Below are 15,587 nucleotides of genomic sequence, written 5' to 3' on the forward strand. Positions count from 1 at the left end.
ATTCTATCTACCACTGGACCCAGTTAGAAGAACTGAAAGGGCCAGTTAGCCTTGCCTTTTGGTTTTAAAGTTAGTAAGATTGTGACCAATTGTTCAGTGGCTTCATGGAAAGATTTGTAGAAACAGCATCTAAAAGTGCTTAAAAACATGTGCTCCTGAATTGGTCATGGAAGGATCTAGTATGTTCTATATAAAAATGGAGAAAAACTTAATATAGAACAGCCTGTTTTTTCTGTAATAATTTCAAATTATATGTAACTTGTGTTCTATAAACAGTTACAGCTCTTGAAAGTACAGGAACAAAATATGTATAATGCTGGTTTTAGTGCCATTTTTGGTATGTGCTTCTGGAAAAAAAAAAAAAGAAAGAGTGCCACAGTTATTCAAAATTTATTTTTATAGCCAGATTTGAAAGAACTTACTGTTTTTTGTCCAGAGCTTCTGCTAGTGCTGTTTTCTTTTTTTTAAAAAAAGGCAACATATGTAATAAAGGCAGGAAAATTCATAAAGCATTCCTGCAAATGAAAAGAGGCATTTACGAAGCAAAGAAAAGATCTTCATTGTGATTCGGATCCCAAATGGCCAAATGACTGACTTGATGATTCAAGACACAAGTTGTTTTTCCTTGTTAGAGACTTGCTATTTATTCACCTTACCCGTTCCATTTCTTCTATACATTTTTCTTACCTGAAAATACCTTTGATCTTTGTAATAACACCCATCCATGGTTATTTTTGAGAGCAGGTCTCCTTTTTCAACCGTGTTATCAGGATGTCTCTTCAGTGAGGTCTTGAAAGTGTGCGTTTATTTAGTACTGTTACTTTATCTTCCCATACATGCATTTATTTTCCAAAACCTGAAACTATATAATCTAACCTTTAATACTGTGAAAATGTAAGTTTTTTTTCAAAAGTATATGTAGTATATGTATATGTAGTTGTAATTTTAACAAAATTACTTTGTCCCCACATTTCATTCATATCAAGCATACATAAATCTGTATATTGAATCTTAGGGGAAGATTGTTACTGTTTCTTGTGTGAATAGGTATGCAAGTGTAGATTTGTATTGACAGATACAATCACCAAAGATACGTACTTAAAAGTAGGGGTTTTTTTCACTGATACAAATCCAAATCAAAATCTTTCCCTTTACTTTTTGCTTGTGTTGCAAATGGGTGATTTAGAACACTTAAGGAAACATCAACAAAGGTATTAGTAGAAGTGGTTTTAATATGATGTTGTAAAAGTGCGACAACAAAGTTCAATGGCAAGATTCACTCTGTTAATTACTGCATGGAAGAATCATACAAAGGAAAATTGAGTTACACTTGAGTTAGAATGATTCACAGAGAGACGGGGGATGCAAAGAGTAAGGAGGACCCTCCTGTTGAGTTACGAGGTTCAGAGTAGACCCCCTTGCTTTCTAAATTCTTGATGGAGCTTAGGTGCTGCTAGGTTCAATCTTAGTCTCAGACTTGGACAGTGTTTTACGTCTAATGGAAGAAATACAAAGAGTAAGGAAGACCTTCCCATTGAGTAATGAGGTTCAGAGTAGACCCGCTTGCTTTCTAAACTCCTGATGGAGCTTAGGTGCGGCTAGGTCCAATCTTGGTCTCAGACTTGCTCAACAGTTTATGTCTAAAGGCTTGTACGTGCAAAGTTGATGTAATGTTTCATTAGCATCAATTCAGCATGCAATCAAAGTTACCAAGACAAAATCAAACTTACTGTACTACAAGGTTACATGCGATATTGGCTGCTTACCGAAGATCTGTTGTAAAAGGTCTCTCTGCCTCAAGGAGCAACCTTGAGAGGTGTCCCAGCTCAAAGGGAGATTACTGCCATGCATCTACACTGCCTAGCAGGGAGAGCTCAAAGAAGGCTCACTTAGGCTGTCAATTTTATAGGATAAAGTGGTTGGCTTGTAGTCAAATTACACACGATGGAAAAGGTATGCAGGAGACTCCTTGTACCCACAACTTTCTTTGTTCCTTGATAAATGAGTCTTGGAAAAGCCACCCGCTATTCATGTGTTAATCGCATGATCAGTGTTCCAAGTTCATATGCATCGATGCTCACTGTGTCACTCTGCTCCTTTGTGAGTTTTCAGAGAACAGTTTGAAAGTAGAGGAGTTCACGGCTTGGCTATGTCTCAGGCCTTTACCTCTTCCAGAGCCTGCACCAAACCACTACCAGTCTGGTGAAGGGGTTGAGCACATGCATCACAGCTTGTAAATAAAAATATCATTTAGGAGTTGGAATATAAAATACTAACTAGATTTCAATTGTAGATAATTGGGTCCAGTGAAAAGAGGGTAACAGTTACCTTTTTATAATTTGAGACTGAAAAAATTGGCCAGGCTTTGAACCAGTTGTGGTTTTGTATTACCAATTATTCTATTTATTATTTTCTGACAAAACCTCTTTATTACTGCAACAACTTGGCAGTAACAACTGTGTGGTAAAGTAATACCTCTGAGTAGGTGACCTGCTGTTGCAAAATGCATGTTTAATGATGAAGTATAGACCTACAGCTGAATCATTTTGACCTTGGTTTACATTACTTCTGGTAAGGACAGTGGGCCTTAGTACATGGTACAGAATTTCATGGTAGATTGCTCAGTGTTTGTTTTAGAGATCAAACATATCAGGCTAAAAGAACATTTTTAACTGTTTTCAGGCTGAGTTTAATTTCTGAGATTTTCTGTATTTGCTTGAATAAATAGCAGAAAAATAGCTATATTATAAGCACTACTTTGATCAGCTATAAACAGCAAAAATGCATTCCCCAAGCATGTTCTGGTAGTCTTAATTAGAAAACTCCTTTGTGCCATTATTATCTGTAGTTAATGAGATTCTTTACAATAACATAGGGGATAGAAAGTACCTACATTCAGCATTGTGTGCCTGTGTTTATAACAAAGTGGTCCTGCCTGTGAAAGAAGATGTATTTATTTAAATACATGTGCAGTACAGAAGATACTAAAAGAATGCAGCTTCTGCTGAAGAGCAAATTTTAACATAATTGAAATGATTTCACTGAAAATACTGTTGTTGAGGATCTGTGACCAAAAAAAACTAAAGAACTGAAAAAGTGCTAATGAATGTGGTACTTTAAAAATGGAGATTTTCTTGGGGGCTTGAAAACGTAAGTGATAGAAGTGATGAAAGTACAGTCAAAGAAGTGTAGTGGGGGTGAGGCCGGTTCTTTGGAATGGCTCTAAGATGAGGCGGTGTCTGCACCGGGAGCAGGCTTGTAGAGGGCAAAGTAATCATAGAATTGTTTAGGTTGGAAAAGACCTTTAAGATCATCCAGTCCAACCGTTAACCTAACATTACCAAGTCCACCACTAAACCAGTTAAGGGTAGAGTAATAATTTCATGTTTCCTGGCTTGGTGGCTGGATTATTTTTTAATGAAAGTAAAAACTAGGAATCATTAAGGTTGGAAAGGACCTCTAAGATCACCAGTCCAATCATCAGCCCAACACCACCATGCCCACTAAACCATGTCCTGAAGTGCCATGTCTACCCATTTTTTGAACCCCTCTAGGGATGGTGACTCCACCACCTCTCTGGGCAGCCTGTTCCAATGCTTGATCACTCTTTCCATGAAGAAATTTTTCCTAATATCCAATCTAAACCTCCCCTGGCGCAGCTTGAGCCCATTTCCTCTCGTCCTATCATTAACTACATGGGAGAAGAGACCAACACCCACCTCACTACAACCTCCTTTCAGGTAGTTGTAGAGAGCAATAAGGTCTCCCCTCAGCTTCCTCTTTCTAGGCTAAACAGCCCCAGTTCCCTCAGCCGCTCCTCATAAGGCCTGTGCTCCAGACCCTTCACCAGCTTTGTTGCCCTTCTCTGGACACGCTCCAGCACCTCAATGTCTTTCTTGTATTGAGGGGCCCAAAACTGGACACAGTATTCCAGGTGCGGCCTCACCAGTGCCAAGTACAGGGGGACAATCACCTCCCTGCTCCTGCTGGCCACACTATTCCTGATACAAGCCAGGATGCTGTTGGCCTTCTTGGCCACCTGGGCACACTGCTGGCTCATGTTCAGCTGGCTGTCAACCAACACCCCCAGGTCCTTTTCAGCCAGGCAGCTTTGCAGCCACTCTTCCCCAAGCCTGTAGCGTTGCATGGGGTTATTGTGACCCAAGTGCAGGACCGGGAACTTGGCCTTGTTGAACCTCATACAGTTGGCCTCAGCCCATTGGTCCAGCCTGTCCAGGTCCCTCTGCAGGGCCATCCTGCCCTTGAGCAGATCCTGCGTTATACACAGTCAAGTAAGACCGGGGGAGAGGATTACTCCATAATTGAAATGGTCTCATGTGCCAAACATCACTGCTACTCGTGGTTAAAGCTTTCAGAGTCGTAGAAGTTCCACAAACCTTTTCTTCGTCTCTGAGATCTCCTATGTGCCACACTTTCTTGTCTTCTGCCTCACACAGCTGGTGGTAGCAAATTAGTGTCCCTACCAATGTGACAATGTGATACTTTAAATCCTTTGAGTGAAAAGATGGGAAGACAAGGCTGTTCCTTGAGCTAGTCAAAGAATCCAGTAGGAACAAAAACCTTAGTGAAAATAGGAAAAGTAATAAAATTTTAGTTAATCAATTAGTATTGCACTACACTTTTATTATTAGCATTCCATTTTATTCTAATACTATGTGTTGCCACGTATTAAAACTTTTGCTTTAACGTTTCCCAACAGCTTGTATAGACTTCTGTTCCACATACTTGTCCAGACTTCGTCAGTGCAGTGGGGCATGGAGCAAGCTGTTGCTCTGTTCCATTTGAGTAGTAACTGTACTCAGTTGTGGAGTACTGGGTGAGTGATTCTGCAGAGTGGATTGCATGAACTGTCAACAATGCAGCTTTGTTTTTTAATAAAGTATCAGTTTCCAAGAGTTTTCAGACTTCATTTCTTCATTTATCAGTAAATAAGTTAACACTAGAATCACTTGCTGCACAATTTGTGTGCGTAGTGTGTGTATGTTGCTGAAAAACAGAGTGACTGATAAAAAAGAAATAGGAAACTATATAATATAGAGGACTTTTTATTTTCACACGGATCTTGATTATTACATGTATTAATATAAAACTGGAATGTGAAACAGGGCTGGACATCTGTGTAAGTTCATATCTAGAAAACAAAAGAAATGAATCTATATATTTTGGAATTTTGTGAACTTAATTAAAGAACACAAGCACTGCCTAAGTTTTTGAAGCCTGTAAGTGTGAATGTCTTCAGTAATTACAAATGTTACAGCAATTACAATTGCATGTTATTAAGTAATCACATGCAAATAAAAGACAAGAGCAGAATAGACTTCCTTAAATTATAAAAAACAAGGCTATTTTTAGTATACAGGATTAGTTGCCAGTATTTGCAAATGTACCTTACTTAGCATTGATTTTTTTTTTTTAATTCTATGAATTTAAATTACTACTTTGAGAAACGTCATTCAGAATCTTCTCATTTTCTTCTGTCTCCTAAAAATATTGCTGCTCCTGGTAACTTCTCCTAATGAGAGATAAGAACAGAACAAAAGGTCGATAAAGGCTGTAGGAATTCTACAGCAGTCCTCCTGAATTTGAAGGAGCATCCCTGCTTTGATGATGAGTTAGTCTGTTTTACCTAAGGAAGGAATAATCTTCAGATTTGCATCCCATGCATGGCAGCATGGCTTGAACCTTTTTAATACAATGAATTTATTCAGTGTTGTGAAAGGTGTCTATGGTGTTTTGTTGGTGGGTTGTCATTTTTTTTGCAAGAAACAAGAATTTGTTTCAACGGCTTTTCTTACACAGATAAATAATACAGGTAGGATAGACACATTTATAGATAATGGTCTTTCTTTGAGAGCTGTAATTGTCTAATAATAGTTTTGGCTTCATGCCTAAAGAACATACTCTGACATTTAAACCAGGTGGTCAGAATGTCTACATTTCTGAGATATAGCATACTGGCTGTACCACAAACAAGCCAGGACCTGATTTCATTGTAAACCTATTATAGTCTTATGTTAGTGTGAAATGTGTAGGCTTTGTATTATAGTTCACTGTAATTGCCATCCCTCACAGGAAAAAGTTTAAGCTAGATGTAAGTTACAGGATGCGTGGTGGTGTGCTGGTTGTTAGACTTTTAATTTGTAAGTCCCTCAGCAGAACGTGGAGTTTATAGAATTATTTTATTTATTGGGGCCAATATACTATAAAATCCTGAGATCTAAAATACTATAGGAACTTCAGTAAAACATCTTTATGAGAGTTGTGATATAGTCTTTAAAAAAGCAATCTACTATATGAAAACTCCATCTCAAAATAATAATTCATTAACATAATAATAAAAATAGCTGGAGAAATATTAATCCATTCTGGAGTTTGTGTACCCAGCATCTGAAAAGTATGAATTGTGAAGAAATTGTGGGAATAAGTTGGTATTTCCTCCTGTGAAGACTGGTAATTCTGGATCTCAAAAAGAATATCATAAATTGTTATGCCACTGCCTTATGCCACTGCTATGTACTGCCTTTCTAAGACTGGAGTATTTTATGGAGATCTACTATTAGGAAAAGAATTCTGGTCCATAGAAGAAAGATTCCGCCAAGGAGAGAATTCAGCATTCTGTCAGTGGATGTTTTTGTGAAACAGATTTTTATTAGATTGCATGATTTTCCTTTATCTCTGAGAAGGACAGAGTCCAGGGTTTTTTACATATTGCCAACATCCTTCTATAGACTTAATAAACACAGACCATCAAAAGATCAAATTTTATTCTTATTAGGACTGTGTAGTTGCATTATAGACTTGCAAAACATATTCTTCGTGCCATTTATATTTTTTCCTTTCTATTTTTAGGATGCAAAGTTTGTAGAAGAGCGACGCAAGCAGCTGCAAAATTACCTAAGGAACGTAATGAACAAAATTATTCAAACTGTGCCAGAATTCACAGCCAGTCCCAAAAAAGAGACTCTTATTCAGCTGATGCCCTTTTTTGTGTAAGTATCTGTCAAGTAGTCAAGAAAATATTAAGCTTTTTTCATCACAATTTAATTTAAAATATAACGCCAACACCTCCCAAATCTTTAAAAATGTTTTTTTTTACATAGAACGCTCCTGTTCAAATTATAAGCACTTTTGTTATATTTAAAGGAATATATGACATATGTAGCAATTTTTGTTTATTTAAATGGTAACTTTGAACAAAAATCACTGTGTAAAGCTTTCGAAAATATCTAAGTGACCTCAAAATCTGCATCCTTACATACCCTTCAAATATTAGGTGTTTTAAATTTCTTTTATGTGGTCTTTTTCAGTTTTGTTTTGCTTTTGTTTGTGTGGATTTTGTATTTTTGTTTTTAAATTTATTTTGGGGGATGAGGGTGGAACACTATGAGGGTACTTACTAACCAAATTAAAAAGTCAAGCTGTTAAACTCCTTCTAGCTGAAGTTTGCAATCTGCTGATGGATGGTCTGATTTCATTACTGTTAATGTTGAATATGTCCATAAATAGTTTAACACAGTCATCTGTTAAGAATCTCAAAACAAACCCTTTGATATACAATCATACAAGGGATATCATCTGTTAGAATCTTTCCATTTTGCTGTAAACATAATTCTTTACAGTATTTGTAAATTACATTTAGAACTATTTAAGAAATAATATTAATGAAAATCTGTTTTTGAGAGTGGTTTAACTTATTTCTTTCACTAATAATTTTTCAGTATTTTTTTTAGTACTACACCTGTATAAATTATGTACAGATTGTACACACAGTCATAGTAAGCCATCATATTAAATTTGCTCTCCAGAAGCCTTTGCACAGGGATTGTGCATCCACGCCTGTGAATCCGTGGATGGATCAATTTGCAGAATAAACACCAATTTAAAATGAATATGTTCCAGTAGAAGCATACATACTTAGCTATACTATTTGCATGGTCTTGCGCAGAGTTTCAGATTTTCAAGTTGAAACTTTATTTCAAGAAAGCTGTATTTATTAGAAAATGGAATGGATAAATGGAAGAATGCCAAGATGTATTTTGTGGCATTCATGGTTTTTCAATTTTTCCTGGATTTGAAAAAGCAAAAATCAATTTCATGAGACATCTTGATGATGTTGTTACAAATGGCAAAATTATGTTTGTAGGGTCAAACATCTCAAGAGACTTACCTTTTCTCCTTAAGAACCTATTTTGTAGAATTTTGCTAAAGGCTGTAAAGATTGAAATGGTTTCAAGTACATCCAGTTGAGGGGTCCATTTGTGACTTTTTGTTAAGTCATTTTAAAGAAGTTGTCCTTCATGTTGTACTTAATTTTTTTTTTTTTTTAAAGAAGAGGGGGCAAATACAAAATACATTTGCAATTGGATTTTCAACTCAAATGATTTTTGCTCTTCCTGTCCAATTATATTTTATTTTAAGGTGGTTAAGTATAGCTGTGTGAAATAGAGAACTGATAATTTCTTGTCAACTTCATTTCATAACTTGCTGCTTTACATGTAGAGCAGGAAAATAAATTCCGAATAGTGTGCTATTTAAGGTCCCATCTTTCCGTTGGCTTGTTATAATTGATTATCCTGACTTCCACACAGACAAGCGGTAATGCAGAATAACATCCATAAGTCAAGGCTAGCTAGTTTTTCCTCCTCAACCAGTTTGCTTATGAAAGAAATTCAATTTCAAGCTTTGTGGGGTATATTTTAATAAATGATGATTATTATTTCAGGTGTACACTGAGTTCCTGTAGTAATTATCATTACCTCAACAGTACAAGTGGTCATAAGGACAGCAACACAACTAATATTAAAATATGACAATAGTGGACAACAGTTTCAACCAGAAGCTAGTAGATTAGGAAATACTGTGGATACTTTAGTTGGGGATATTAATTTGAAGCTTTGGCCTTAATCAATGGAAAACATATTTGTAGTAGCAGTTCATGACTTGAACTGTGATGCATTATTTACATGCTTTAACCAAAATTGGTTTTTTGTCAGATATTTATCTAATTTCAATTATTAGGAGTTCACAAATTTTAAAAAATGTATCATTAATTGTACAGTTCAACAGTGACCATACTGTGAGATTATGAGATAATACAGTACTGATGCAAAAGCAATGATACTACTTTTCAGGTGTTTTTTTCATCTTAATACACTGTTGTTACAGAAGTATTTTATTACAGTATCTTTTTATTCTACTTTGAGAAATGGCATTTCAAGAGTAGTTTATTTATAGTCTCTTAGCCACTTATGTTAGAAACAAGAAGGGAAAGCAAATTTCCTCTTACTCCTCAACCCTAAACAATTAACTTGCCTTCTGATAGTTAATCTCGTCTCTTTTATAAGTGTGTAAATAGAATTTAGATCTCATGTTTTTGTTTATTAAAACCGTGCCAGATATGAGGACCTGCACAGGAAAAGACTCAAAATCACAACCCCACGTAATGGGTTCTACCAATGATGCACAAGTCAGAATAAACACCATTACCCAATTCTGCTGATGTAAAAAAAAAACCAGACAAACAAAAAACCCCAATCCTATTTCTCCTAATAAATGTAATGAGCTGAATGAGATAGATACAATTAATTTCATGGAAAGAGCAAAGTTTTATTGAGAAGGCAGCATATTTAAGTAACCTGTTTTCTCAGTATGGGTACAATTTAGTAGGTGAAACATTGTGATACAAAATAAAGCAATTATCTGTAAGGAAAGAAGTTTGTTCAAGGAGATTTGCTCAAGGAAATTTGCCAACGCCATTTCTCAACGATTTGTAAACACCAATGTGATGCACTGCATTGATGCTAACCTTTTTTCGGTATAGCTATATGATAGGTTGCAAAAAGACTAAGTGTATTTTTAGAGGGTTTTTTTTTGCATCTGGCAACTTCATAATTCTCAACACATTGCATGAAACAATGGACTATAGTGGATTCAAGAATATTCTTTGATATCTGGATATTATGACAAAAAGGTTCTGTTCATATATGTATCTCTGAATTATTTCCTTGGAGCTTTTTCTCAAATAATAGATGCATCAGCATTCTCTCTTAGCTAGAGTAGATAGTTCTCCATGGGAATATTAGTGGGATTCTGGAAGAACTTAGCTGTTGAGCAAAATAACTATATACCTCAACTACAGCAAACAAAGTGGGTTTTTAATGCGTCTTTGTACTGAGATATCAGACTCTTCCTCTGCAGCTAGAGCAGCAGTATTAAATTAATATAAAGATCTTTCAGACAATGATAGAAGGAGCACATTTTAGAAAGTGTCATCATTGCTAGGCTATCATTTGAATTCTCTGTGTCCTTTATTTTCTGAGAGTCATGACCTGGCACTGTTGGTGAGTAAGAAAAAGCATCTAAAAGAAAATGCATTTCAGTTCCACTTCATATTGCCAACTTCTCCAGTATTGTTCTTTCTTAATGGATTTTGAGCTTCGTCAACAGAACATCTTGAACATGCTGGACTCTGTGAAGTGTTTATTACATTATTCAGTTGTAACCTTTGTACCGTACCTGTAATTCTTCTACTGTTAGGTTTAATACTATTTTGGTTTAATAATATTTTAATATAAAACACTGTAAATACATATAATAATTCTGATATATTTAATTTGTGCTTCATAGCACAAATGTGTGTATAGTTGCTGATTACATCTTTATTAATGAAAGAGCAGTTCAAAACATTGAGATATTAGTCACAGAACTGTGCTATAGAGAGTAGTGATACCTCAGCTTAGGAGAAAAAATTACAGTCTTAATATGCATAAAAAGTCTCTAGGGTATTAGAACTGTCTATTAGGAAGCAATGAAATATAAAATAAAAAAAAATTCTGGTCTTGAAGAGTTTCTTCTCACTGCAAAATTAAATGACCACACTTCAGTGTGAAAATGAAAAATCCCATAAAGGTTATGTCTGATTAGGCATCCTATAGATAGAAATTACAGGGTCAGTTTTAATTAATCACTTAATTTGATTTGATTTAGGTCCCAGAATATGATTATGGTGAACAGAAAATAACATTAATGTCTCTAAGACTGAATCCACTGATTATTAAATGCTGGAAGGAATATTGCCTAAAATTTTTGTTGTGAGGTTGTTCCTTTGGGGATTTCTCCCTTCCAAGTGCAGTGATCTCATACAATCAGGCACAGATCTGATGAGGCAAAACATTTTAATTGATCTGTATGAAATAGCCTGCTGCTGTTATAAAGAAAGAAATTAATTTTATTTTGAAACTCAGATACAGTTAACAGTTTGCAGTAAAATAATGTGAATCAGTTTGCTAGCATTTCTCTTCATTATTGTATCAAATGCTAGTGGTTAATCATGGAAATGTAATTTGTTTTGATTCCTTGTGCCGTGAACTGTCATTAATGTATTCTTTCTGTTGTCAATCTTTATAATTTGTAATCTCAGTTTGTATGTTTTTCAACTTTAATGCTGCATTAGCTCAGTCACAGGTTTGGTCAAATAGTTTCATTTATAGTCCACTTTCATGTCTTAATGTAAAAAAAGAGATTCTGGCTCTGCTAATTTGTCTGTTTACATGCTGAATAACAAGTTCTTTGTAATGATAAAATTGACATCACAAGTTAAATTTTCCAGTCCATGCAGAGCAAAACCTAAATCAAGAATTGGCACTGCTGAATTAGATTGCTACATCTGCTAGCTGGTGAAGGCCTGTCTGTTAATACTTAAATTAACGTTCATTTGCACTCATGATTGGTACATTACAGAAAATAAAACTTGTTATAACAAGTACACTTGTGTTTTAATCACATTTTTATCAATCTGAAAAATATCACACACATTAGCTCTTTGTAAATCCATGTATAAGAACAGGAGGAATCTTTGGTAACAAGCATGACAATTCTTTGGACCATATAATTGAGGCTTTCAACATAAATCATCACAATAGGTTATATGATTTCCAGTATGTAAAAATCTAAAAGCTGTAAAAAGTTGTGAAAAGAAACACTAAAATGTTGTGATGTTCCATTTTTCTATCTCTGTGGTTTCTGTATCAAATGTCCTCATTTTTTAGAAGGTAAAGATTTCTTCCTGTCATCCTCGTAATGGGCACAAAGTGAAATACAAGAAAATAAGAAAAACCTTTTTTTACTCTACGGGTGGTGGAACACCCTAACAGGTTGCCCAGAGATTGTTGACGCTTTGTCCTTGGAGATATTAAAGACTTGACAGGACACAGTCCTAGGGAACCTTGTGCAGTGGGGTTGCTAGATGATCTTCAGAGGTGCCTTCCAACCTCAAGTAGTCTATAAATCTATGATTCCCCAAAATCTCAACCTGCAATTTTAACTTGAGTTGTTTTACGTAAACTCTGCACAAAGAAGTGTTAGCTAAATATAAAGCTAGTCAAACAGATGTTATATGTGAACAAAAAAAAGCCTAAACAGTGTGAAACTACCAAAATATGTACTCCACTTTGTAGCTATGCAATGCTATTCCAATAAGAATACTGCCACTTTATTGTATCTTTTGCTTTGGCAATGCAAATGTTTGGATTAAAATACATGCAAGAATGGTATAAACAGAATTTTGTGAATGTTTTCACAGATTACTGTGTATTTTTTTATCTCATTTTCTAGGCCAGAGCTACATGTTACAACAGTTTCTAGATGACTATTAATTATATGTTCTGCTGAGCTGCAGAGTTGGACATTTGTTCTCTTGTGATAGCTTCTCAAACATACACTTCAAAGAAAGCAGAGAGTCTGCTCAGTAAATAATCAGAAAAGAGGCTAGCGCAGGTTCTGAGAAACTGTTGTCTGCAGGATGTGTTTGAACACCAGAGGAGTCATCAGTTCTCCATGATGATTAGAGGATTGTAATGTTCAAAAAATATGTTGTCTTCATTTCACTGGATGACATTACTGGCAAGATATTTGATAGCAAAAGTTGTGTACTTAGGTGTTTTGTGTCAGTTGTCTTTGAGTCACTAAGATAAATTGTAGCAAAAAATTCACTATTTCTCTCTCTTTTTCTCATTTTGTAAATGTTTCCTCCCTCGTGGAAGGTAAAGTTGTGAGAAGCATAATGGAGAGATACAGGTACCAACTGACAGGCAAATTTCAGTACCAACCAATGAGCCACTCAAAAAAAAAAAAAAAAAAAAAAAAAAGTTACCCTGGAAATATTCCTCTAAGATTTATTTAGCACTAAACAGTATGTAAAGCCAAGTATGTGCTTTTGGTCTTGCAGACCACAAAGTTAAAATAATGTGGAAGAATAGATGTTTGTTCTTAGCAAGTTGAAGAATTTTGGTTTGGTTTGGATTTTTGGGGTTTTTTATCATCTCTATTTCAGTTGCAATTGTCAGTGTGTCATTGAGAACACTTAAATGTGTATGTTAAAAGGTGTGAGAGGTGAAAAGAATGTTAACTTCTATACAGTACCATTGCTAGTATTAAAATGTTGCTTTCAAGCATAAATGAAATAAATCTTTTAAGAAAATCACTGTGAGGTTCCTATGGGTGTTATATCTCTCAGTTCATTTTAAAGAAATTGAAAATTGACCCTCTCCAAGTTACTTTCAAAATATTTTAGAGGGATAAAAACATTTGCTCAGACTTAAAGTTAACTACAAACAAGTTTATCAGTTGTATTTCATTCAATAGCTTCATCTCTCAACAAGGGATAGTTTACCATACAGCAGATAGGGGCACTGTTTAAGTATAAAGAATGAACTAAAACCTCTTCACAGAAGCATTTGTGGAATATTATTTTAAATAAGATCTTTGAATACATAGATACTAGTATATTTATGTATAAAGGTAGAGGAGAACAACTTTTTAAAACAGTGCTTTTACTGTGTTCTTGGGCAGTGACAGTACTGAGGTGAGGTGTTTATGAACTCAAAATTTTTTAAAACAATTTAGGTTTATAAATCTCTCTGCAGGACTTTAAATCTCAATCTCAAATAAAATGAAAAATGTTTTTGTAATCTTACTCTGCTTGTGTCATGTTCTAATGTTCTCTGGCTCATTTTATGATTTATAAGAAATCAGTTTTATAGCTACAGAGAGGTTTCTAAAATATTCTAATTATTTACTCCCTTTATGACTTGCTTAGCTGGACTGATAGTACGGTATTTATAGCAGCAGTATAGTTCTCACTTAACTAGTCTTTCTGGATGAAAAGCTACAGAAGATGATCCTATGAAAAAGCAAAATAATTCTAAATTAAGTTTCTAGCATGCAAACAAGATAGCAGAAATGATAGTTAAAACAGAATTTATGCATTGAATGAATGGGAATCCCTACTCTTACCTGAATTCCGTACTATCTATATATAACACAAATAAGCAAAAGCCTACACACATACACACATCTATATCAACCCAGCAGTGAATGTTTTTGGTTTATAATTTTATTCTGCAGAAAAGTTAGCTTGGAGTGTTTTCAGGTGTTGATATGTCTGTACGTGAGTGCTGAATACTCATTGACATGATTCCTTTGACATCTGTGTAGTTAGGGTATGGTTATATATTTAGTTGGTTAGACATTGCATCTGTTATGTATGTAGGATATGTAGTGTTTAGTTACATATGTGTTTTGGGAAATACTAGTAACATGATTTTTATACTGCATGTTTGTTTTGCACATTCTATAACACATGTTGGGTCTGCAGCTGCAGCCTGGAAGTTCTTGGGGCAATTGGAAATAAGACAGCAAAATTGTCCTGTCCATTCAATTTGCAGTGTATGTGGTGCCAGTGTTCTGCTGTTAGTGCATTATCAGATAAACAGTAAGATTAAAAGCAAACAAACAGGCAATCCCTGAAATACTGCAAAACAATATCGATGCAAAGTAAGGAAGTTTTAAATGCAATTTTGAACAGGTTAATTTCTCAAAAAATGAGTTGGTGATGGCATGACACTCCTTAAAACTATTAGTGTACATATCTGTGCCTTCGAATAAATGACAGTATTCAGCTAATGCATCCTAAAGTATTGTGGCTAGTGGCCAGATTTTTACCTGATTGCATCCTTTGAAGTGGCAGCTTGTGTTATTAGCTTGGCACTGAATGACTTCAGTATCTCTTTAACAGATCTCAGTTATGTTCTATAACAGTAAGCAAGCACTCTGGTAAAGAGGAATATAATTTACATGAACAAACTGGGAATAGCATTTGCTTAAATATGTGACTTTTAATTAGTAAAGCACCTCCTAATGCCTGAAACATGCTAATGAAACTAATTTATTGCTATGTTAATTGATTGATCTACTTATAAAACTATGTAGAGACATTACACAATATTTATCTTTCAATAGAACTGTGTTGCCAAGCACTGATGATTGTTGAAGTAAAAATATCTTAGATATCTAAAATTTTACTAGCATGTTCAGATAATGCAGGAAGTTCCACTGCAAAAATGTTCTTCTGTGGAATTTTTGCTGATGACACAATTAAAATATTTGGAGTGGATTGTTCTTAACAAACATATAGTTGGCTCACTGTTACTCTTGGTTTCTTCATTCCTGACTTTGTAACTGACAGTTTTGTTTTTAGTTTCTCATAACCTATGAGCCTTGACATCAAA

General features: G+C 35.0%; 1 protein-coding gene across 2 annotated transcripts in view; it reads left to right on the top strand.

Moving 5' to 3' along the window:
- SNX29 (sorting nexin 29) overlaps nt 1-15,587 on the top strand; it is a 142,370-nt gene that overhangs the window by 103,457 nt on the left and 23,326 nt on the right. The window contains exons 20-21 of one of the 2 annotated variants that reach the window (XM_075718268.1): nt 6,871-7,010; nt 12,634-12,845. In XM_075718268.1, coding sequence (XP_075574383.1) covers nt 6,871-7,010; nt 12,634-12,667 — 174 coding nt within the window. In that variant the 3' untranslated portion in view covers nt 12,668-12,845. Of the gene's footprint in view, nt 1-6,870; nt 7,011-12,633; nt 12,846-15,587 lie in introns of those variants that run through there. The other variant, XM_075718267.1, reaches the window with a different exon arrangement.

This window comes from Pelecanus crispus, chromosome 11 (assembly GCF_030463565.1).
Source record: "Pelecanus crispus isolate bPelCri1 chromosome 11, bPelCri1.pri, whole genome shotgun sequence".
Classification (NCBI taxonomy): domain Eukaryota; kingdom Metazoa; phylum Chordata; class Aves; order Pelecaniformes; family Pelecanidae; genus Pelecanus; species Pelecanus crispus.